General features: G+C 34.2%; 1 protein-coding gene across 1 annotated transcript in view; it reads left to right on the top strand.

Annotated features, from left to right (window-relative positions):
• The window catches only part of CADM2 (cell adhesion molecule 2), a 313,108-nt gene that overhangs the window by 199,856 nt on the left and 87,204 nt on the right, over positions 1-26,048 (top strand). Inside the window, exon 6 of the mRNA XM_063103440.1 lies at positions 9,709-9,799. Within this exon, the coding sequence (XP_062959510.1) occupies positions 9,709-9,799 (91 nt within the window). The remainder of the gene's footprint in view (positions 1-9,708; positions 9,800-26,048) is intronic.

Here is a 26,048-nt window from a genome sequence, read left to right as displayed (position 1 = left end):
GTATATTTTAAAGAATGTTTTCATCTAAGTATTTGATCAATGTTTACTATTACTAGAAGATAAGCATGACAAGTAAATTTGATTTTTAACACATTAGTGGTCCTAACCACTACTTGGAAAAAAATTGAAAAAGGTCATTATTCATTCATTTATTCAATAAATATTTAATTCAGATCTAGGAGTTGTTCTAGGTACTGAGGATAAACCGGTATACAAGAAAGAGCTGATATCCGCTCTGAGGAGCTTCCATTCAAAAAAATATACTAAGCACTTAGTAGCACCTTTTATGAAAAGGAACACCTGATCTTGACATGTTACAATGTGAACTTTGCACTGTACAATGTTATAATGTTACAATATTACAGTTCTAGTGAAACAATGGATAAAATAGGTTCTAGCACTGTGTCTTGTATGTTTTAGGAATTATATAAATATTTCTTAAATGAATGAATCATTTCAGAGTACTCGTAAGAAATAATTTTAGAGGACAAATAAAATTATCAGGATAATATTTTCCTTTCAACTGCAGACCATGTAATGCCACGAGCAATGCAAATAGCTGCTGCTTTACATTGTAAATCATCCTTGTTCATTCAGTACACTTTACAATATAGGATGATACACTAAGCAAATATTAGATGTAAGTTTTTGGTTGTTTCTCTTATTTAGTAATTTGACCATCATCCATAACAGTTTAAATGTTACTTTTATATAACCTTAAAATCCTGTTATAGTTCTTTGATTACAAAGGAATAAGTTTTTTTTTTTTTATTGGTAAAACATTTGATTTAAAGCTTCTTTGTGTTCACCTACAAAACCTTTAGTGATGGATGAATGTTGTTGAACCACTCACTGGCCCTACATACTTCAAGAGCTTGTGCTTTTAAGATTGTCCATTAGGTGATTTAATATTAGCTTCATCACAGATCTTTGCTGTTCTAAAATCTTTGCTAAGGATATAGAAAATCCATTGCACTGGATCAATATCTTTACTTTGATTCAAATCCTCAATCATTCAAATGGAACGTGAGGTATCCTTACTACCCTAGTTCATAAAGCTTTTAAAATTTTGTTCAAAAAAGAACAGTTTTTTGGCCATTAATCTATCTCTTGGAAGAAAGTCTTTTTCCTTTTCACATTTAGAAATGGTAAAGACAGATTCTAAAGAATATTTTTTTCCTACAAAACCCTTAGAGAAGAAAACATTTGCTTTTAAAATATTATCTGCATATTTTATTTGGTTGCTAATAAATACCAAAAAAAATTTGTGAATGAATGAGTATATCTCTATTTTTATATGTTTGTGCAAGCCTTCCTGATTCTCTTCCATTTTGAGAGAAACAGGTAGTAATTCATTAATTTATTTATCTAACAGGTAAAGAGCTCTTATGATATGTTAACCATATGGTTTGTTAGACTCTGAAGACACACAATTGGATAGGTTTAAGATCTTGGATCTTGAGTGTTCAAAATATTATTGGTGAAGCAACCAAGTTAAAATATTTTACTAAGTGCAGTATTTTATAATAATAGTATAATCCTGTATTATGAAACAATATAAACCTAATTATTAACTGTTCCCTGTCACTTATATGTGCGTATATATGATATATATTATATATTATTATATATGATATATGACAGATAATATATACATTCACATATATTCAATAAATATAGCATAGATAGAGTTGACTTATTTGAAGATATTTTAAAACAACATGAAAATTGCTAGTTTGCCAAAATATCTGAGTTTAACATATAGGACAAAGAAAGAATAAACAAGTAGCAGTAATAATAATGCATTTTTCCTAAATCTTTTTTTACTATTACTAGTTGTTACAATACATTATAACAATAATTTGAAAACAAAACACAAAATACACATTCCAAAAGTATTGTATCAAAAATACCATTTTGTTTTGTGAAGAAGTAGAGCAGGATTAAATTTAATTCATATTGTTCCTAGACTGGAAAATGGAGGGATTATTTCCACATCAAGCTTGAAGTTTCTATTTAAGTGAACATTGTTTTTAAAAAAATTTCCCAATTTTTTGAAATATATTTGAAATGAAAACTATGACCTAGAAGAAAATGTATAAATAGGAAATATAGATACAGAACCAAAAGAACACTTTTTATAGTCCTTAGTACATAACTTATTAAAGGTGTACAGTGAAAAGTTTGGATTATGCAGTATTTACTTTCCAATTACTATTTATATCTGGGTTAGTAAAAATATAAATAAATAGCATAATAAGTATATATTAAGATTATTTTATAAAATCAGTAGCATATTATCTGATGTGCATTGTGCTGTTTCTGAAAAATTCTCCATTGGTTTTGATATGTAACAAAATAAATAATACAGTGAAATATGTTTATGTAGGGGTTTCACTGAAGTATATATTTTGAAGAAATTTTGGAATGTGAAGACTCTCAAAATTAACTCAGTTTGGGAGGTGACTACATTTATTGCTTAGTCTTTTTGTTGGCTAAGATAACTAAGTATAGGAATTCTAAACGTGTTTAAAAGTATTATTTCTAGAATGTCATTGATATTTTACTAAAATATTTTTACCTTAACAGTGCTTCATCAGCTCCTTGTGGATATAATAAAGGGACTGATGAAGGTAAAATAGAAGTAGTGATGACAGTTATCTTTATCATTAAGTATAAACCTGTCAAAGTCCAAATTACTTGCTATTATTAAAAAATTATTTGAGAAACAGTCAAGATTTGAGATACTAATCACATTAGTATAGTACTTGATGTGGTAAAAAATGTAATTTTGTGTATATTGCTAACATGGCATGTTTAAAGAGGAATGCTGACATTTCATGGAAATAGAAACTAGAATTTTGGCTGAATAATTAAATGAATCTCTTCACAATCAAGAGTTTCCCCTGCCAAAGTCAAATGAGGAAAGAAAAGCAGTTTACATATGTGGTACTTGCATTAAACAAAAAAATGCTATGTTTATAATTATGGAAAGTTGTTATCTAATAATGTCTAATGCAGAGAATTGTAACAGGAAGTGAGCAGTATATATTTAATTAAATAAATGTGAACTAAGTTTAAAAGTGAATCTAAGGTTTGTAATGTGAATGTTTATGACTAACTATACATGCAGCAGGCATCAACAAAATTTCAAATAAGCATTTTAAAAAATATTTTAGAATAGTGTACCAAAGTGATGATAAGAAGAAATAGGCAAAAATTTACTTAGCAGATTTTGTATAAGACACTGTGCATGACACTGAGAAAACAGCAGTGACTTTTTAAAAAATAACTACACAAGAGTGAAAAAGAAAACATGCAGAAAATGTATCTGACCATACACTTAGCAAATGCCATTTGATTTGAGATTGAAAACATATGTAAGAGTTAAAACACTTTGTATAGAGGCGAAATGAAACGTATTTATTAAAGGACCCAAAGAATAATTGCCTGGAATTCTAAAAATGAAATAGATTGTTAGAAGGCAAGGAAGTAAAGATACAGATCATGTAGGACTTAAATGATTTAATTATTTTGCTTTTTATCCTAATAGGACAGATTAATCATGCAAAGTTTTAAACACAAAGTTAATGTGATCAGATTTATATTTTGAGGAGAGACTTTTGTTTAATTCTAGGAGTAATATTTAGAGGGATAAAATACTAAAACAAAAGAAACTGTTTACTATTTTGGTAAACTGTATAGAAGAAGTGGTTGTGGAGCTAGCTGTTAAAAACAAAAACAAACAAACAAACAAAAAAACAGTAGATTTGAAAACTATTTAGGAGGTAGATCAGCCAGACTTTATGATCAGTTGATTGATTATAAAAAAGATAAATGAACAGGAGATGTCTTGTATATGTATCTGGATTGCTGCTGATGGTATCTATTGAGCTAGAGGTTGCTGGCAGAAGAGCATGTCAGGGGATGGTTGGAGAATTTGAGTTCATTTTGGACGTATCAAATGTGTCATATCTTTGTGACATTCAAGTGGACATGCTAAATCAGTGCTACATGTAAATAAGTGAAGTTGTGGAATAAGAACTGCTCTGGGATATAAATGTGGGAGTGATTGGTAAATAGATGGAAACTAAAGAGATGGGTGTGGCTGAAAAGACCTAGAGCAAATTACATGAGAAAGATTTGAGTCCCATTCTCCATGATCTGAAATATTTTTAGGCCACATAGAAAAAGACAACCCAGGAGAATCTGAGAAAGAGTAGCCAGATTTAAGAGTTGAATCAGGAGTTTGTGTGTTAGGTGGAGGGAGGGGGTTTCATCAAAGAAACCTGGGAAAGATAGTTCTTTTTTGTAATCTCCATTTTTTAATTATCTTCACATGAATTACTTTTTTTTTTCTTATTCGGAAAGATAATTCTTAGGAACAGAAAGTAATTAACATTTTGAATAATTATGAAGACTAATAAATGAGTATTGTATTATATCCCTTGATTTTTGGCAACTTAGAGGTTATTTGAATTATTCCTGAGAGTTTCATAGAAGTACATGCTAAGTACATTATCTGCTTTGGCATTTGCTTATAATTGAAATTCCATGTGTTGACTCTAAAGGGAATGCTGAATCATGCTTCAAGGGATCATTTGCTACACAAATTCTCACCTCTAATAAACTTATACTAAACTGGCAGAGTTAAGAAAACTCAAACCATACTCTGTTTTCCTTTTTTTTCCACAGCTAGCTGCCAGTATATAATTTACCTTACTAAAGCAGAAACTGGTGGGAACCTGCCATATTCTTTTGGCACACATTATCCCAGTGTTGTGTGTAGGTCAGAAGTGCAAGGAAAACAACATCCACCCCCACCTTAGGAGCAATCCTCAACCAAACACTAATGAGAATTTGATAAATATTCCAGAAATACTCCTGTCCCTTGCCTGTCAAATAAGAATTCTGAGGCATGTCCTACATTGACTCACAAAGTTTTGTTACCCATGGTGGATCTGCTCAGTAACACAGGCTTTATTTACTTCCTTCCCTTCCTATCTCACTTTGCAGTGCTTTCTGAGATTACTGCACCCACCCACCACCCACCCTACCTGCCACAATAAAAGATATCTCTCAGAGTCTCGTTGGGACATTGTATTAGTCAGGGGTCTCCGGAGAAACAGAATCAATAGGACATATATACTCATACATATAAAAACAGATTTATTAGAATGAATTGCCCACATGATTGTGGAGGCTGGCAAGTCCCAATATCTGCAGGGTGAGTCAGCAAGCTGGGGACCCAGAAAAGCCAATGGTTTAGTTCTAGTCCAATGACCTGACAACCAAGAGAATGGATGCTATAGTTCTAGTTTGAAATTTGGAAGGCTCAAGACCTAGGAAGACACAATGTTTCCATTCCATTATGAAGGCAGGGAAAAAGCTAAAGTCCCAGTTCAAAGGCCATCAGGCAGGCATAATTTTCTTCTACTCAGGGGAGGACCGGCCTTTATATTCTATTCATGCCTCCAACTGACTGGATGAGGCCCACCCACATTATAGAGGGCAATCAACTTTACTTAGTCTACCTATTTAAATGTTAATGTAATCCAAATACCCTCAAAGAAATACCCAGAATGATGTCTGACCAAATAGTTGGGCACTCAAAGGCACAGTCAAGTTGATATGTAAATTAACTATCACACACATTCAAATTAACACAATTCTTGTTCCCAGAATCATATTTTTTTGATCTTTCTTCTACCTGTTCCCCTAGAAATGAAGCTTTCTTTTATAAAATGTCAGAAGGGAAATAAATTTTGCCATAAGTATGTTTCATTAAAGGTCAAAGACTATAGGCCTCAGTTTGATCAGAACAAGTCTGGCTCACACCTGTTACCCTGCGTAATTGTTAATATTTACCCTTTTGCTTTTAAAAATGTCATGCTTGGAGACTAAATTGTGTAATTATCCTAGTCAACAACAGATTTCATAATGTAATGATGATAATAGAAAAATTAATAAAGTATATTTAAATCCTGTATTAAATATTTTTCTTCTATTAGTTAAATAAGTGTGGTGGGCATGTATCATATTTCTTTTTTTTTCTTTTGATTTATTTATTTTTTTATTTTAATTTATCAGTATACAATGTAGTTGATTTTCGTGTCCCTTTACCGATTCATTTTTTTCACCTTCCTCTCCCCCGCCACCACCCATCAACATCCTATCTGTTCTCTTGTCTTAACAAGTTTAAGGAATTGTTGTGATTATTGTGTCTTCTTCCCCGCCCCCTTCTTTGTATATTTATTTATTTATTTATTTTTAGCTCCCACAAATAAGTGAGAACATGTGGCATTTCTCTTTCTGTGCCTGACTTATTTCACTTAATTTTTTCTAAGTCTATCCATGTTGCTGCGAATGGTAGTATTTCATTCTTTTTAATAGCAGAGTAGTATTCCATTGTGTAGATTTACCACAGTTTCCTTATTCACTAAACTAATGATAGGCATTTGGGCTGGTTCCAACTCTTGGCTATTGTAAATAGTGCTGCAATAAACATTGGAGAACAGGTATCCCTTCCAAATGATGATTTCCATTCCTCTGGGTATATTTCCAGCAGTGGAATAGCTGGGTCATATGGTAGATCTATCTGTAATTGTTTGAGGAAACTCCAAACCATTTTCCATAAAGGCTGCGCCATTCTGAAGTCCCACCAATAGTGTATGAGGGTTCCTTTTCTCTGCAACCTTGACAGCATTTATAATTCTCAGTCTTTTGGATATTAGCCATCCTAACTGGAGTGAGATGGTATCTCAGTAAGCTATAATAACTTAAAACAGCATGGTCCTAGCATAAAAACAGACACACGGATCAATGGAATAGAATAGAGAATCCAGAAATCAACCCATACAACTATAGCCATCTGATCTTTGATAAAGGCACCAAATCTACACACTGGGGAAGAGACTGCCTCTTCAGCAAATGGGGCTGGGAAAACTGGTTATCCATATGCAGGAGAATGAAACTATACCCATACCTCTCACCATTACCAAAATCAACTCAAAACGGATTAAAGAATTAAATATACAGCCTGAAACAATAAAACTCCTTAAAGAAAACATAAGAGCAACACTCCAGAAAGTAGGACTGGGTACAGACTTCATGAATTTGACCCCAAAAGCACAGGCAACCAGAGGAAAAATAAACAAATGGGATTATATCAAACTAAAAAGCTTCTGCACAGGAAAAGAAACAATTAACAGAGTGAAAAGATAACCAACAAAGTGAGAGAAAATATTTGCAAAATATACATCTGACAAAGGATTAATATCCAGAATATACAAGGAACTCAAACAAATTTACAGCTAAAAAACAAGTAACCCAATTAAAAAATGGGCAAAGGAGCTGTAGAGGCATTTCTCAAAGGAAGATATACAAATGGCCAACAGACACATGAAAAAATGCTCAACATCACTCAGTATTTGGGAATTTCAAATCAATACCACACTGTATCATATTTCTTTAAATTAATTTTCCTTCCTGGCAGCCAGCCCAGTGGTGATCACTGAGCCACCACAGGAAGTGCCCCAGGCTCTCCCTGAGCCAGCCCTGTGGTGATCTGAGGGCCTTGCCCACACCCCCACAACATGCACAATCAGCACAGTGATGACCACCAAACTGCAGCAAGAAGGACCCCAGGTTCCTGAACTGGGGTGGTGTGGGATGAGGGCCTTTGCCACACCCCCTGACATCTGCACCCAGACCAGCAATGACCAAGCCACTGCCGGAAGCCCTCTGGTCTCCCTGTAGTAATGAGGGGGGTGCCACAGGGCTCAATCCTGCCCCTCCTCCTTCCTCCTTCTTCCATCACATTTCCTTCCCCTTTCCCTTCTCCTCCTCCCTCCCAACTGTTCCACAACAACATCCTAGAATGTAAAATAATAATATTAATAAAATTACATTTTCTTTAAAAAAATTTTTTTTTTAAATTTTCTTACTCGTTTATTTTATACCATAGTTATTTACCGTGGTGTATATGGGATGCCTGTTTGTAATCAGACTATTATTTTATCTGATGTATTTTCTTGTTTAAAGGATTGAGAAAGAATGCATTTGAAAAGCATAAGTAATTTTCAAAAGTATAATAAGGTCTTCCATAGTCTCATAGACTATTGTTTTATATTTGACAAATCTGGAAAATATTTTCCTTAGGTAAGATAACTAACCTGAAATTATACAACTGATTAAATGATACTTAACTGACTTCAAAGTCGGAGAGTGTCGGTCCGCCGCCAGCCGACCCGAACAGCCCTAGCCTCATTCCTTCTGGTGGGCGAGCAAATGGCCCAGATTCCTCTTTCCCTCCTGTCCCCTTTGGAAGGAAACAGGGGAAGAGAGCCGTGAAGAGAAGTGAGCACAGCCACCGGCCCCAACCAGCCCAGTTAAAGGACACTCAGACACAGCGGGGGTTCTGTCGAGCAGTTCCGTTTATTATTACACAAGCACTTGCTTTTAAAGGCAAATGGGGAAAGGAGGTTTTTACATCCTCCAATCAGCTTAAAGGTTACAGAGAGCATGCATCCTGTCTCAATGCCTAGCTATTGCAACCACGCAGTGTTCACGAGCATGGAAGCATGTATTTGGCCAATAAGGGCTAAGGCAAGGTTCCCGCAGACACTCCCACCCTACTTCCTCCCAGTGCTGCCCTTGTGGGTCTATAATGGCGCCGCTTGTAATGTCACTTAAGGTGGCGTTAGTTTTTAAGGCCTGACAGGAGAGGGAATATAAGGTCAAGGGCAGTTCGGTTTGTCTATTACCTTCTAAGAGAAGGTAAGATTTGTTGTGAATGTTTGGAGAGTTCAGAGCCTACTTTGCTTATTGTAGAAGATGTGGAGATAAGAGGAGAAGGCAATTCCATGGTGACAGACAGTGCCAAGATGAGCAAAGTCCCAAAAAGAATGAGTATGTTTATACTGTCTCTCTCTCTTTTTAATCTTATTTTCCATTTCTTTTATGTAATATGTGTCTTTGTGTTGATTAAAGATTATTACATGGCATACAGGTTATAAATAAATGTCTAAAGTATTCTTGGATTCTCTTCCACTAGGAATGATTTTATTGTTAAATGGAAATAAATAATTTTCTAACCATTATGTTGGAGCATATATGACAAAATGTTAACTTTTAGTAATATTATAAATAGCTATTTTAAGTGATTTGCTAACTGTATTTTAAGCAAGCAACTTGTGCTTCGTGCTGCATTACTGCATTTTCAAAGATTCTGCATAGTGCTTGTTAGACAGTAGTTGATCTTGAGTTCATTTTGGGTTTCTTATTGTGAATCCCTGATATTCCTGCAACAATGGAAGTGTTGTTATTCAAATGCACATAAATGCATTCAGTCCATAATAACAGTATTCATAGCCATCTATAAATAGTTGAAGAAACAATTGTATGAAATGCTTGATATTCATCTGAACCACTTTTTGCAATTCCACTTTTAAATTCTGATTTCAGAAATAATACAACAGGGATGCTCATAGATATTCAGATATTTTTGTTAGTTTTGGATGGACAGGATGGTAGCTTTTTAAAATTATACACCCTGTTTCACCAAATCTAAGAAACCCTTGTACATATATACGATTATAAGAAACACATATGAAATGCCAAACATGTAACATGATGCACAGGTATTAAATGTATACTTTTATATATGTGTTTAATGACCTTTCTTAATATTTCTATTTTTTTTCCTAGATACACCATCAGTTAAGATTATACCCTCCACTCCTTTTCCACAAGAAGGACAGCCTTTAATTTTGACTTGTGAATCCAAGGGAAAACCACTGTAAGTGATTTAATGAGCAATAAAGTTTTTTTACTTTTTCTTTTATCCTGCTTTGATTGCGGACTTTAACAGTAGAAATCCACTGTTTTGGTCTTTTCTTGATGGGCGAAGTTATTTCTAGAACTGAAAACCCCCTTAACCATGTCTTCATTAAGTGTCTGTGGAAAATTGGTTTTTACTTTGTCATCTGGTGAAGCTTCTGGGAAGGTTTCCAGCTGTGATTTGTCTTTCTTTTTTTTTTTTTTTTCCAGTGGGATATTTCAACCTGAAAGGTGTTGTAGACATAATCATTTGCTGTTTACATCATCAGACTGATAAAAGTTATATAATGTTGAACTAAGTTGGCCCATGAAAAACTTTGAAAATATTAAATATTCCCCAAGTATGCCCAAGTTCCAAAGTTACATAGGGAATCATTTTCATAATAAGGAAAATCAAATCTACTGTAGCACCCAATAAGACATACTTTGCGAATATAATATGCTTGGAAGTAATGAATATAGAATCACAAGCTCAATATTTTCAATTGTAAAGTGATTTCATTATTAGAATATGTGCTTGCCAATGTCACTTCAACTCAACACCTATTTTTATGTAAAATTTAAATATGGATTATTTAAATATGGATTATTTAATTAAATATTATTTGAAAGCAATATGACCATTCAAATGTAGTAGCATTCTAGGCCTGGCTTTATGTAATCTACTTGATTTTTAAAAAGCTCTAATTGATTTTCATTCTGTTTAAAATTTAAGAACTAAATAACTATATGAGATAGCTTCTGTGCAAATCAGGTTACTGAAAATTTGCTTCTGATAATAATTATATTATTTAAGTGTATGTTTTGTTTTATCCTGTGAGGAATTTTTCTAAAATAATTTTAAGGTAGAAGCCTGATATTTTTACTTCCTCAATTACATGTCATTATATTTTTTTACCATACTATGAATTCACACCTTCTTCATCACAGTTTTTATATTTTAAAACTGTTCTCTCTTCTAGTAATTATTTTCTTCAGATGCAAGTATACTGGTTTATGAGCATTTTATGAATCAATTCACCTTTTTCTCCTACCTTTTAAGAAACATTTGAAGTCATTTTAGACCTCAAAAGGAACACATTTTAGCATAGTAGCTTTACTATATCTAGTGTGCTCAATTCACTTTCATTACCTTCTGAGAATCTTAAATTGCTTACAGCAAACATTTTTCCACGACAAAATGCTATTTATATGTGACAAGTGCATTTCAGCATTATAGCTTCAACAAGAGCATTTGGCTACAAGTTCAATACTTTAAGGAAAGAAGAGTGCTGGACTCTAGTTGGCTTTGTACATACTTAAATCCTAATTTCTTCTGATGCTGAGTATATAATACCAGAAAATTTTTCTTAACTTTCTCTTCCATCTCAACTCCTATTTCTTTCCATTATTATTTTCCAATTATGTTTTTTCCTACTTACAACCTCAGGGGTCAGTATGTGAGGATATGAAGAAATATGATCAAGATCAAGATATGGCAGAAGATTTTTGTTTTTCCTTTTCTCTCCCTCAGATTTATCCAGAAGTACATATGTGTACATTTAAAATATGTATACAATTTATGCAACAAAATAAGGTGAAGGTGAGAAACATGAGGTATAGAATGCTTGGAAATAAATACATGCCTGCTCGGGTAGCATCCACTTGTCTGTCAGTGATCTGCTCTTTGATTCTAGGTCCACTCCCAACAATAGAGACTTCATTTTATTTACAAGAATAATTAGATTGCAATGTTTATGTAATCAGATATTTAAGTAGTTCATATCATTCACTTCCGATATAGAGGTGCCTTATTGTGAGTCTCTGTGTTTCAGTTACCCAGAAATAAGCTTGTACGTGTAATCATCCTCTGCACTACAGATGAATGAAAAGTACAATTATCTTTTATTTATTTTATTTAAGAATACAAAAGCTCAGGATGTTTAGGAAATAAGAAATGTCACCTTTCTCAGAGGAAACCTGATTAATATCACTTTACAAATAAAGGAAATAAGAAATGCTCCCTATTACACAGAAGATAAAACTAATCTCAAAAGTGTTAATCAAATTTTTCTTCTTCTTCTGGATTTAAAATGGATGAGTCAGGATTTGAACTCAGTTCAGCCCTGCTCAAAACTTATACTCTTTCAATTTGCTGTTACTTCAGTTTCTCAGTCTAAATTGCCACTTATGATAGCCAAAGTTATTTTCGAAAAACTAGAAGGGGCCTGACAATTATTTTCAGCTTTGAAGTTGAGCCCCTGGATGCTGTAGGGTGAAGAAGTAGCTAGTCTCAGTATACCTTTTACTCTTGCCATCCCTCTTCATGAGACTTTCTTCTATATTCATATTCTTTCTGAAAACTTCTCAAATTCCTGCCAAACTGATAATTTCTAGTATGGTTTATAGTCACATAAAAAAGCCTAGTTTCTTTTGTCAATTAACTCATCAGCTCTATAAAGGCTAAAAAATGATCATTATAGTCTATCGTAATCCTAATACGTCCCAATGTTATGTTCTACATTGCCATGGTCCACAAATAAATATGAGGGTACTGCATAGAAAAAGTCATATTATCTTTTAATTCTATTTTTCCATGACTTTTTGAAGTACCTCATATGTATTAACTTGTTCTCTTGCATTATTTCTCCATTCCCAACTTTCCCTTTATCATTTTCTTTCCCTATAGCCTGCCAGATTATTGACATTAAAGTTATAGTCAACTTCTTTGATTCCTTCCTTCCTTTCGGCCAGTGTTCTCTTTTGTTTTTCCTAATCATCTTAAAATCAATTCCTCTACATTTTCAAAGTAACTGTCATTTCCAATAGATGAATGAATTAACTTCTTTAAAGACAGTCTAACTTCTAGCCTTATGTTGTATCTCCAATGGTGCGAGATGAGGCAGATAAAACAAAACAAAACAAAAAAACCAAGGGAAGACTAAAAAGAAATCATTGGTTTTTCTCAGAAGGAAATCTTACTGATCATAAAGGAAACAGTCTCACTAGAGCAAAGAGAACAGAAGGCAAATTGAAATGGATTAATCAGGGAGTTAGTAGTGGTGGAGAAGCAAAGATAATCACTGATGTGGAGATCACCCATTTCAGAAAATGAATCCTGAAAAGTGGAAGAGGGATGAGAAAAAAGTATGTCATTGCGGAAGTTCTAAAATCAAATGTAATAATTTAGAAAAAATGTGGAGTTCGTCCATATTTAAGCAAAGTATCAAAACAATGAGTGTAAAAATGAAGTATGTGATATCACACACACCCATTGGGCAGGTCAGAATTGCCTGCTGTCAAAGTTCCACTTCATTACCTTGCGACTATTGCACCTGATTCCTCATTTTGTTCTTTTTGCACCACTGATAAGCAAAACTAGCGCTCAGGTTTTTTTGTTTTGTTTTGTTTTACATTTGTGGGGTACAATGTGTAGTTTCGATACATGCATACACTGCACAATGATTCACTTAGGGTACATATCATAGTTTTGTGCCTGTTAGTCCACCACTTTTCCTCCTTCCTCCTACTCCCTCTGCTCTGGTAACTATTATTCTACTCTCTAATTCTATGAGAACCACATTTTTTTTCTTCTTTTGTAGACTGCACATATGAGTTTAAGTGAAGTCAGGCACAAAAAGGCAAATACCACGTGGCTTAGCTTTTTATTGGATCCCAGAACACTTAATTTCTTTTATCTTGATCATTTACCTGATCCACCTCTAATGAGCAGGTGAGAGTCAGAAATGAATAATGAATATATGATTCCTTTACATCTTGTAGCTTACTTAAATCTATCTTTACTCCTTAACCAAATCTTTATTGTTTCTTAAAAAGTATTTGATCAATATATGACTTTTTGCCGAATAAGTTATTCATGGTTTTTAGGTACATTGGTAGTAGACAAAATAACACCACTATCTTTTGTGTAAATCACAGCATGATGGCATGCTCAAGTTCTACTGAGACTTGCCTTCCTAACCTGCCCTCCTGTATGCTAATGGTGTTTTCCTTGTTCTAAATGTGAGTGCCCCAGTGACTGTTTATGAACAATCATGCTTTATTTGCCTGCTTTGGACTGAAGCCTTTTGCCATTTTCCTGTGGAACAGCTGCATAACTTGGGCAAGGACCAAATTGTTCCACTTGACACTACTATAGAGGCATTCTATTCTTGCCTTAAAAGAGAGATTACAGTACATGTCTGTCTATTGTTTTAATTTTAGTTTTAAGTGAGGAACGAGCTAGTGCCAGCCACTTTTTTTTTTTTCAAGTCCCCAGAGGTTTTGCATCCTTCTTTCTTTGGCTGAATTCCCAGACAGCTTTCAGGCAGCACCATTCTCCATTTATAAAAGCAAAGGGGGAAAAAACCCACAAAAACTTTATATTACATTAAGGTCATGACCTTAAATGGTATGGGGTTGCCTCCCACATGCTGTAACTACTGAATCATCATTCATTTTAATCAAATGTTTAGCACTTTGTAAATTTACTTCAAAAAAGCAATGGGACATTTTCAGTCAGATAAATGTGAATCTGGCATTTATTCTGTAAAAGAAAATAATTATAGGTATTGATAAATTATTTTTGTATCCAGTACAATGTTTATGTTGTAGTTACTATTCTACCTTCTAGTAACCACAATTTTTCTTTTGTTTTTGGCATAAATCTAGTATGCATAATTGCACAGTGCATAACATCCCATTTTTGCACAAGAAGAAAAATTTCAATCTTTAGGAAAACAAATCACATACCGTATAGCAAGTAGTGAAGTGTTTTAGAGGAACAATTACACATCCATGTTGGACATGATCAAGAATTGAAGAAGAAATCTGATATGTACATACTAATGCATTTTTCTATTAGCATAATGGAGATTTTCTAAAGAAGAGACAAAAATCAAGGCAAAATAGTCTTATATCGAGACGGTTTTCTGAGCCTAATATGTACCTTTTTAAAAATCATAGGTTATTTGCTAGTTATCATACAATCCAATTACAGTCAGAAGAAATGACAAAACAAATTAGGAATTAAAGAAGGCAAGTTATCATCCAGTGTGAGATGCTGTTCGCCAAACAGGACAAAATATGCATATGGAAATAAAAATATTGATCTATAGTAATAGCAATTTCACATGATTTGATCCAATACATAACAGATGTTATTACGGAATATTTGTCTCTCTCCTGCTATATAGAAAGCAATCTAATTAATCATCAATATCTGTGTTTATGTTCAGAGAATGACTAAATTGTCATGCTCTGGGGCACAAAATGTTCTGTGGTGCAGTAAAAAGAGAATGCAGACCTGGGTTTGAATTACGAATTTGTGAATATCCATGGCTTGAGTGATCTTGAGCAAGTCACTATTAACAAAATAACCACAATATCAGCTAGAGAGAAAAGGGAGACTTCATTTTCCAGCAAAAGAGACAATCTGCGGATTGAGGAATATGCAGGCTCTGGCAAGTCTAAGGTGTGTGCTCTGAAGAAGGGAGGGCAAAACTTGTTTTTTATGACTTGCAGGGTTAGCATTACATACATATTCTTCTGTATTAGGAGAATTCCATAAATATTTATGAGGGAAATCACGTGCATTTGCAGAGAGTAAACATACCTGTAACATATATCCCATGTTCATTTTGGGGTGGAGATTTGGTATAAGGTGGAATTTGGCCCTGGATGTTAAGAGGAAACTACAGGGCACAAAAGTGAGTTACTGTGCAGACTCCGTAGACTGACCTAAACTTGCCTAGAGATGGCATTTCTTATCCGAAGAAGAAAGTCTGTAAAGCTGATTCTCTGTTCAGTATAAAGAACCATAGTGGGCCCTCAAGAATGAGAAAATTGGGGATCAATGACTGGTGCCAGGTGGGCTTGTTGAAGGTCAATGTAGAATATTCCAGCTGTAGCTGATTTGGTCTTATTTTCCAAGAGCTGGTTTTCTGCTTAGCTATAGAAAGAAAAGCCTCATGACAGTTGGTAACATATTTTGTAAGGAGGGAGTATGTATCTTTCCCACTCCTGCTATGGCTGTTTGGTTCTGTTTGTTAGTTTTATTATTTTTTGTTGTTGAATCATAATTGATTATACATATTTTGGGGATTCAGCGTTGACATATGTTGACCAAATCAATATTACTAGTATGCATATTGTTACAAATTGTACTTATTCTGTATGCCCCTTGTCTAATGTCACCCCATCCCCCATTTTGTCCCCCCTCCCACCACTGATAACCCTAGATTTCTTCTCTTCCTCTGAAAAGTTACTCTGTTGATCTGTTGCTTAGATGATCTGTCCAATGCTGAAAGGTGTGTTCAGGTCCCCAATATTAACATAGAGCAAATGCTTTTTCTGTCATTCTGGAATGAGCTTTGTGGAGAGAGACATCCTCTTCTTTGCACTCTGCTGGTGACTCTCCTTGTGTCAATGCACGCCAGTGGCTGGCAGACCATCTGCGTGGTGAGTGTGGCGTCTAGCCACTTTTGTGGAAGCCAGGATTACTGTGGTGGCTGAGGTGGGCTACTCACATAGAGGTGATGTTTTGGTGTGCTCCTTGGCACTGGTGGTGTGCCTGGATGTGGGCGGGGGGGGGGGGCGGCCTCCCTGGCTGTATACCTCAGGTCCCCTGGCAGGCCCCAAGGTGCTGGCAGTGTGCGTGAGCCAGAACTAATTTTTTGTCTTTTGCTTACTTCTAAAATTGGAGAACTTCCTGTGGGAACCAGTACTTGAGCTCTGTGGTTTAGCTAAATTGCTGTTTTGCTGTTGTTTCCCTAAGGAAGGCCTTTTGTGCAGCTCGGGGTTTAATGGTTGACCCTATAGGTACTTCCGGCTCTCCAGAGACCTGGTGCACCAGAGTTGTGTAGAAACTCTGATCTGGGCTTGAATCTTTTCAGCAAATTGCACCCCATGCAATTCTGCATTCCCAACCAGTCTCCTCTGAGTGGTCCTGCGCTGATTGGGGGGCAGGTCGGCTGTCCTTGCTGTGTCCCAGTGTTCTCCTGGTGGGCACGTCTCCCCCACCGCCTGTGCTCTAAACACTTCCCATGGGACGGGCATGTGCTGGTACCTTTGATGACTCATTGGCTTCTGAATGGCTCTCTTTTTTCAGTTGTTCTGGTTCCTCATCCTGTGTGGGTCCACAGGAACCCTATCACTAGTCTTGCTGTCCTGGGGGCCACCAAGGCCCTGTTCTCCTCTGCTGCCTCCAAGCATCTCCATCCAAAGGGCACAGCTGCAGCTTCTGCCGGCTCCTGCTCCATGCGCTCAGTGGTTCCAGCCTTAACGTGGCCCGAAACGCTCAGAGCAGTTTTTTCTTACTCTCATCTGGCTTATCCCCCTTCATGAACCCCGTAGGTCTCTCCTCCTCTTCCCCTGAGCTCCAGCGGCTCCAGCTTGGCTGTTACATTTTTAGAGTTGTAAATTGGTTGATTTGTGGGAGAGAGTGATGCTGGGGACTGTCTATTCCGCCATCCTGACCAGTAGTTTGAGAATGTCAACCTCAAACATGTTAGCATATCTAAATATTATCTAAATAGTTTCTGAATAGACCTAAATATATCTATATAGTTTCTGTCTAGATTTTGTAATTATTGAATAATCATTTGATTGGTAAATATATTTGTTTTTAAAAAGAAGATTTTGTTACATTCTTGATTATATATAGCATTTAGAAGATTTAGGCTGCAGGTTACAGCTACAAAGAAATATCAATGCAAATATAATAGTAATTCAGTGCAATCCAATGGAAAGCCTTAGAGGATAAATAAAATAAGTAGAGAATTAAAAGAAAATACTCCTCAAGAATATGTATTTCTTATTAAAAACTATGCCTAGTTTGTCACCAGAATAATTGGTGGGATAAACTTAATGAGAGTCTCCTTATCATAAAGATACTCTTATACCAGCAGTCCTTGGATAATAAAGGTTACAGAGCATTTAGATTTTTATTTTTTTACTGTGTGTTCTGATATATAGAGAGATACAAAATTGTCTCAATTAATTAATTAAAAGTTAAGGGCAATATAGTCAGTTCACTTCTAAAATGTTTTCAAAGTTATACTATTGGGAGATCAGTTCTAAATTTTTGTAATTTAAAAAACATATATCCGTGTGCCGTTTTTCCAGTATGAGTTTCTTTTCTAAGGCCCATATGGTCTTTTGCTTCCATCTCATGGCTCCAAAATTTAATCACACATTGACTCTCTGGAAATACACAAGTGGTTATCTTGGAAATGAAACTGAATATATTTGGTTTTGTTTTTGAAACAAGAAGCTGACTCTCAGTAGTCTCCACTGCTGTTATTTAGGCTGAGCATGGGCATCTGTGGTGTGTTGGGCACTCAATCATTTTCAATTAAATGTTCCAAAGACTTGTGAAAATCCCATTAGAGCTTGCAGAACCACGATTATAGATCCGTAGAGGAAATGTGCTTTTCGAACACTTCCAGGTAAGCAGCTTTTTTGCAGCAAAAAGCCAATTATTTTGAGGGATTATGTAAATGTTTAGTGGGAAACCCTATACAAAAAGTGTCTCAATATATATAAGACACCATTATGGAATGATGCTATCATATACATTTACTATATTTTCAGCATATGTACATTTTGGCTCATAGATGTAACAATGTAAAGTTTTTAAAATATATTAATTACAAGATTCCATTTAAGCATTTTACTTTTTATTTAAAGATCTATAAACATTGCATTTGTGTTCGTATAATAACAAAGTCATCAACATGATAATTATGGGAAGATTGCAGAAACAAAATTTACTCAACATTAAAAGAGCTGAAGTACTACAATTAATTATTTATTAAAGAAAATATTAGCCCATTGTTCAACAAGTGCCATTCGGTAAGATTTGCTTTTTCTCTTTGCATTTTTTTTCCGTATTAAGTGTCATAAACTTAGTTAATATCCCTGTGGTAGATTTACTGGGAAGTGGATCATTTTGTGCCTATTACATATTTTGACTAACGCTCCTGTATAAATATATGGAGGAAATAAATATGAAAAATATTATTTCAGAATCATTATAGAAATGTGGCATTATTTCAATTAATGATGAAGCATCTAAAATAAATTTTATAAACATTTAAGAGCATCTAAAAAGAATTTTTTGAAATATTTAATTTAAAGAAACCTCTAAAAATAAATTTTCTTGCATTATACATGGTGTTTTACAATGTATGGCGTATACCCTATATATAAACTCAATTGAGACATAACCTCAAACATACAGAAGCCTCTAAAGTTCAAAGTTTGAAAAAATAAAAAATAAACAGTGTCTTAAATTGCAGAAAATATGAATGTTTACAAATGGCTGCAATTAGAATAGGCAGAATCTCTCAGTAACCGATGAGGGCCTTAAAGCCCAATGCTTGCAAATTCAGAGTACCAGAAATATCTGAGATGCTTCAAGGAAAGGAGAATGAAGAGAGAAACATGTACATTTTTAAAAGGCAGGAGAATACGGCACCTCCTATGGTGAATTGTGGGCAGAAGTTACTGAAACGTGAGGAGTGATGGACTTTAAAACACCACCACTCAAAACTGTGAGTACAGAGATGAAGATAGTGATGTGACCATATGGAAGCAAAATATAATAGCTTACAGTGTAGGGACAAGAGGACCCAAGCAGCTCACTGTGGGTCACAAATGCAGTGTTTTTCAAATTGCAAGTATGGCTTACTAATGACTAATAAAATCGATTTAGATAAGCCCTTTTTAAAAAACAGAAATAAAATAAAAAATAATAGAATAGGAAAGGAAAATATAGAGAAGAAGTAAAGAAAATGTCAGTCTATTAGAGAGAGAAAGTTTTTATTTCTTGTGTATATGTTTTTATGTATTGTGTAAGGTTGTAAAATATGTTTTTCATTGTAGGTTACATTTTTAAAGGTTTGAAAATTATTGCATTAAACATACCAACAGTGATAAAGCTAGGTCTGGGGGACATTCGGAGAAAAAACATGTTGTCCTAATCACTTTAGTTTCCCTAAAACAACACGATAAAAAAAACGTGTCTTCAAACTGAAGAGATCTTAACTCCAGAAAAGAAAGCTGAGTGTACTAAGAATGTTCTGTTTAATAATGCAGACAACTTTGATACTTTGAGAAGGATTTCATCCAAATGATTAAAATATACCTTCAAAATTTAAGTTTTAAATTTCAATTATGTTCAGCCTTTATTTCTGAGGAGCGTTCAATTCCCCAAATACCAGATTAAATGATGTGCATTTTATTATGACTTTACCAAGACCGTTGGTTTTAATATTAGAAAAGAAACAAATCATGAAGCAGAAGCAGTTCTGTAAGGGTAACACAATACTTAACATAAGTATTAGATCTTATAAGGTTAATTAGCAATATTTTATAGTAGTAGAAGTAATGGGTTGTAAAATAACTTTTATATGGAAAATAGGACCCCATCATTGCAACATGTCCTTGAACCGAAGGTTTTCCAGGCTTCTGATAGATTACTATGCTTGTAGATGCATTTTATATGGTATCAAATTGTCCTTCTAATGTACACAGGTTGATAAAATAACAGATGCTCAGAAATTCATCCTCACAAGTTTGTGATTTAAAAAAACATGAAAATGTTCCAAATTCTACTTTAGTCAAGGGAGAATTTTGAGAGCTAATAAGTGTCAAATAATTTGAAAAATATATTTTCTTAAGGCTGAAAATTGTTAAATATGTAATAGAGATTCTAGGTTTAGTGTGCATACACATAGGGACTTATTATTGCCTGGATGAGGGAATGGAGGTTTACTCGAGATTTCTTGATCTTTTAACCAGGAATTCATATTCTGTGTTTACCAAAAAAAAAAAAAAGAAATGTTAAGTATAGATAAGGCATGGGTAACTGTTTTGCTAGAGCACAAAGTCCTTGAGAGATTAGTTTAAGCATTTGTCACAATCTTGATATTTTTCTCTCAGTGCTAAAATCTGTCAGTCCTTCAGGATCGTAGCAATCTTATATTTTCTAGGAATAATCTTTTGTTTGTTGTGCCATAAATTGGTTGGAATTTTGCAGTTTTTAGTATGACTGCTTTGTTTTCAAAATCTTTTAAATAATCATTGATGAACACTACTTTATCAGTAAGAAGTGGTCCAGAATTTCACAGGCACTTTAAAAATGCCATTATTTTCAAGTCTTTTAAAGAGCACTTACCCCTTGCATATAGGTTATTTCTTGCTTCAACTACAAGCTTCTAAACGTGGAGGCAAAAAGTACCTTTAAAAAAATCAAAATCAAGTAGTATGTGCTGAGATTAATCAGAGTAGAAGTCCATTTCTAATTTGTTATTGAGGTTTTAAATCTGATGGTGAGGTTAATGTTGATATTATTGTTCCATCTAAATTTAATCCTTAATGTAATTGGACTCCTCCTACTTAGCATTCTACTAGTGCAATAATTGATTTTAGGAATTTACATGAGTATGATACCAGAGGAGAGGGTCTAGGGAGGCCCAGTAGCCTGCTTCAACCCACCATGTCCTCTTACTAGGTTCTTGACTCTGCCACAGGAAATAATTCAAGAGCAGAGTCACAGTAGAAAGTGAGAACAGGTTGAATGTAATGAATAGGAGATACACATTTCATTCACAGAGATAGTATGGTCTGGCTCCAAAGACTGAGCAGGGCCCACACCAAGTTTAACAGAAAAGTAAGAAACGCACACTTAAAGTTTAGGCTGGCTCAAAAGAGTGAGCAGCTACTTGCTGAAATTAAGTTTGATACAAAAAGAAACACACATTCTACAGGCAGAGTGCAGACTGGCTATAGAGAGAGTCAACAACAGCCCGGTCTTCTGCAAGGATTTTATAGTTTTGCTATCTAATTTATATTCATGCTATCTAATGAATATTCAACGAAGGGGGTGGTTCCCAGTTATGTAGCATAGTTTTGTAACATTGCACATGCTGATTTGGTCTCCTTTTATGACATGTTCATTGTTCAAATTCTTTCACATGCATAGAACATATTCAAGTATATTCTGTGCTCATTAGTGCCTCCAGTGGAATGTCATTCAAAGAATAAACTCCGTTCTGCTGAGCATGCTCCGTCAGTGAGCTGCCCGCTGTGGTCTCAGCATGTTGGTGCTGAAAATAGGTGCTACAGGCCACCATACCTGAGGACTCGGGGGTGGAGCTTGAGTCTTTAGGGGAGTGATTTTGGACTTAGGGGGGTATCCCGAGACCCAATCCCATGGGACTGAGAACTTCATATCTCAGGTAGATAAACTTGGAATCAGAGTTTCAACTTGCGATTTAAGGAAATAGGTAGGCTTAATTTTCTATTTCCAACTGACTTCATTCATTACAGTGTCTTTGACCCTATCAGGAAGAAGTACTGATGGTGATGTTTTGAGTAGGGACTTTCATTATTGAGCCTTTGAACAGGAATCTTTGGGATTCTTAAACTATAAATGTAAAAAACAAAATGTTCATTGCTTTTCATGAAAATAATTGTGCATGTATGGGAAATACATAGGCTGAGCAAAGACTAGTACATGATAATTATAAACAAGAAACTGAAGAAGACAACCAGAAGCTATTAAAACAGAAGATAGTGGAGGACAAAGAGAGGAAAAGCTGAAGAGCCATCTTGTTCTCTCTCTCTCACATGCAAACACACAGATGTACTTTTAAATTAATCAATGCAAAGAACTGCAACAAGCTGAAGGCACAATGGAAAATATATATTTAAAAGAGAAGTTATCTAAGAATTGTATTTATCTGGGTGCTTTCTTCAAGCCTCTATCCTTCCTTTTTCTGTCTTCATTTACACTACTATTCCAGCCCAAAATATTTAAAATGTTAGAACAGAGTCAACTTAAAAAGTGATGATACTAGGTATATCAAGGTAGAGATTTTGCCAAAATACCTATTTTAAATATTATGCTAAAGTTATGGAAGACAAAAATGTATAGACCTAATTATATATTCTTAGTAACATTTATGATAATACATGAGATTTTCACAGACTGAAAAAAAAACTTTTAAAACTATGAAATACTCCAAGACAGTAATTAAATTTACTTTGGCTTTAAAGTTTCCTGTTATTGCTCTTCATGTGCATTCTTGCATGATGACTTCAAGAACAATATTTGGAAACAAATAATTTACCCTCTCCTCCTTTTTTCTTTAGTTTTTTTTTTTTTTTTATGTTCTGCAAAAGGCACAGAGACGATGGAAAAGTTGGGTTTATCAGGGCTGGGAATTAACCAGATAAGCACAATAGATGGGGAAAAGGTAAAAAAAAAGAAAAAAAATATATATATATATGTATGTATGTATGTATGTATGTATATACTGTCTTCCTTGTAAGATTGGTTAAAGAGAGAAGTAAAGTTTTGGGGGGGAGGATTAAAGAATAAAGTGAAATAGTGGGTTCTTTTGTTAGGATCAGAGATTTTGATAATGTATAAGAATAGTGAGCTGAAAAGATGGGGAGTTATGATTGGAAAATAAATGAGATTTTGAAGGCAGAGTGGTAACAGTGATGACAATGTTTAGTGTGTTCATGGCTGAGGCAGGGCTAACAAAATGATTATTGGACACGAGGGGATTGGGGAACTGAGAAGTCAAACTATTGGATGGGTTATAAAGGTAAACATTTAGGAATTTTGAAAAAGATTCTTTACTGCTTCTGTGACATCATTCTCTTTTGATATCTCCTAGATTTCTTGGATTTCAATGCATTTCTTTTCTTAGTCCCTAAACAAAAGTATTCGAAGATGTTCAGTAATTAGCTCTTTTGTTTTCTTTCTTGTGTTTGGACACATGCCTGGTTCTAATTGCTCTGTAAAAAAATCCAGTCCTGCTCTCTGCCCTTATTTCTAATATCTCATTTCCTTATTAGTGGATGGAGATGTATTTCTTAATTTTCTTCTAACACTAGAATTCAGCACGTTCAAAGCTGAAATTATCAATTTTCTGTTTTTGCTATATCTCAATTTGTTTTTCTTCTGTTTGTTGTTGTTATTTAGTGGTTGGTTGGTTTTTTCATTGGTGTTTTCCTTCTTAAGCCCAATATTATTCCTATTACACAGACTGAACACTGTAAAGAGAGTTTCCCCTCTCAATTCCTTAATACAACATATTTTTCTGGCTCCAAAAATGTTGTATTTACTTTTCCAAGACTCTTTTATTCTCCATTCTTTGCTTTCCTTTATTTTTCATTCCAACTTCTTGTAGGACCTTGTTATCTGTCTGCAGATATGGTCTCTTTTCAGATCTCCATTTTTAGAGATTTCACATTAATATTCTTAAAGGAAACTGATCAGTAATACTCATTTCTAAAAAGCCATAAGAAAATAATTGCATTTTTAAAGAAAGACTAAATTTTTTAACCTGGCATTCAAGGCCCTTTATTATTTTTAAAAGTGTAGCTTTTTCCTCCACATTTGTATCCCAAACTTTTCTATTTCATTGCTTTTGTTCACCTCCTCTTTATGACCAGAATGTTCCCTACCACATTCTTTCCTCTCTGCTATCTTGATAGCAGCACCACTCTTTTGGTCTAATACTGAAATAACAATTTGTCCCATGCCACTTTTTGTGCTATAGACTTTGTCTTGGACTAACCTACCTACTTGTTCCTGTTTCTTTATATCAACTTACATCTTGGCTTTTGCTTCTACTACTCTGAACTCAATTATTATATCAAATGCTTTCAAATTTACCTTTTCTTATTTTTTTTTAATTTTTAGCTCAATTGTGATTTTACCTATTAACCCTATTCTCTTTTCCAGGAGTTCACCATATTTAAATTTATCTATTCAATACTATGGTCCCTGAAAGTCAAGCATCCTACCCAGGGCTCTGACTCCCATTAAGTTGGTGTCTTTCATTTCTACAGATCATAATTAAAGGTGCTAATCAAGAGTTATATCTTTCATAAAGCCTGTTGTAATTCCTCTACCGTAGGTGATGAATCTTTGTATTTTTAAACTCATTAATGCATCTTACCATGTCCTGCCAAGTATTATGGTTGATGACATAGGAAAACTACTAAAATATGATATCATAGGACAGATATTTATTTTCATTATATCCCTCATAATCCTTGGTTATGAAACTGGAAGAAATTTGTTTATAGATATGCTGTAATTGTCTGATAATTGCATAATCAAAGTACCTTGTCAAGAATACTCAGGCATACTTTAACAAAAAAAACCTCATTGACCTCTTATCTGAGTTATGATATAAGTGTACGAGTAGAACATTTTCTGTTAATTAAACCTACTGAAACTTATTGAAGACTACTCTAGTTCAAATGTTTCTAAAGTTTTGTGTTCCCGTTAGCATCTATCTATAAAAGCTATCAAACACATAAATGTTTCATTGATTATGTTTTAAAATGAGCCTACATTGTGATAAGTAAAACACTCAAAGTTGTGGCTGATACTAAAATTATTCAATGTTTTAAGAATTGCTCCCATAAAAGTATGAAATCAATATCAAGAATAAAAGGAAAACAAATTTCATTGCAATTAAGTTGCACAACTATCGAATATGAGGGAGGAAAAAATCCACAGTTTGATGTATACTCCAAGGGCTAGAGCAATATTTTTACAATAATTGATAATTATTCAGTTATTCTGAATAAACTACATTCAGAAATCTCTAATTTGATCTTCAATAACAAGATGACTGTGTTTATCTTTTGAATTTGACATGATTAATGCAATAAATAGCCCCATAAGTAATCCTTTTCTCTTTTCTCCCTGTTTAGCAACTAGATTCTTATCTTCCAACAATTACAAAATTATATTTTGAATCATTTTCACAATTTTGAGATTACTACTCCTTAAACTTGCTTTGTTTTTATATTTTAAATCCAAATAAGTAAATAAAAGCATCAAGCATACCAGCTTTTAATCTTTCTCCTCTTCCCTTTTTTCTCCAGCCTCAATTATTTGGCAGTGTGTGGGCCTTGTCTTAGGGATGCAGTCTCAGGCTGCTCAATGGAAAAAATGCCTAAGCTAGAATGACCCCAATAAACTTAAAAGTTCTGCTTAAACCAATGTCAAATCCATTTGTAAATCAATTTACGTTTCATTTCTATCCTTCCATTTCTCTAAAAATTTAATATTGTAAACACTGAGAGTTTTATGCATAAACACTTCAGTATAATTTTTTGATTTAAAAATCTTTGCTTAAAGCAGAAAAAGGATCATGATGTTTATGTAACTCATATCACCTTCTTTCACTTTC

The sequence above is a fragment of the Cynocephalus volans genome, chromosome 1 (assembly GCF_027409185.1).
Source record: "Cynocephalus volans isolate mCynVol1 chromosome 1, mCynVol1.pri, whole genome shotgun sequence".
NCBI lineage: Eukaryota > Metazoa > Chordata > Mammalia > Dermoptera > Cynocephalidae > Cynocephalus > Cynocephalus volans.
Note: the sequence above shows the minus strand (reverse complement) of the source record. Positions and strands in the feature narration are given on the sequence as shown.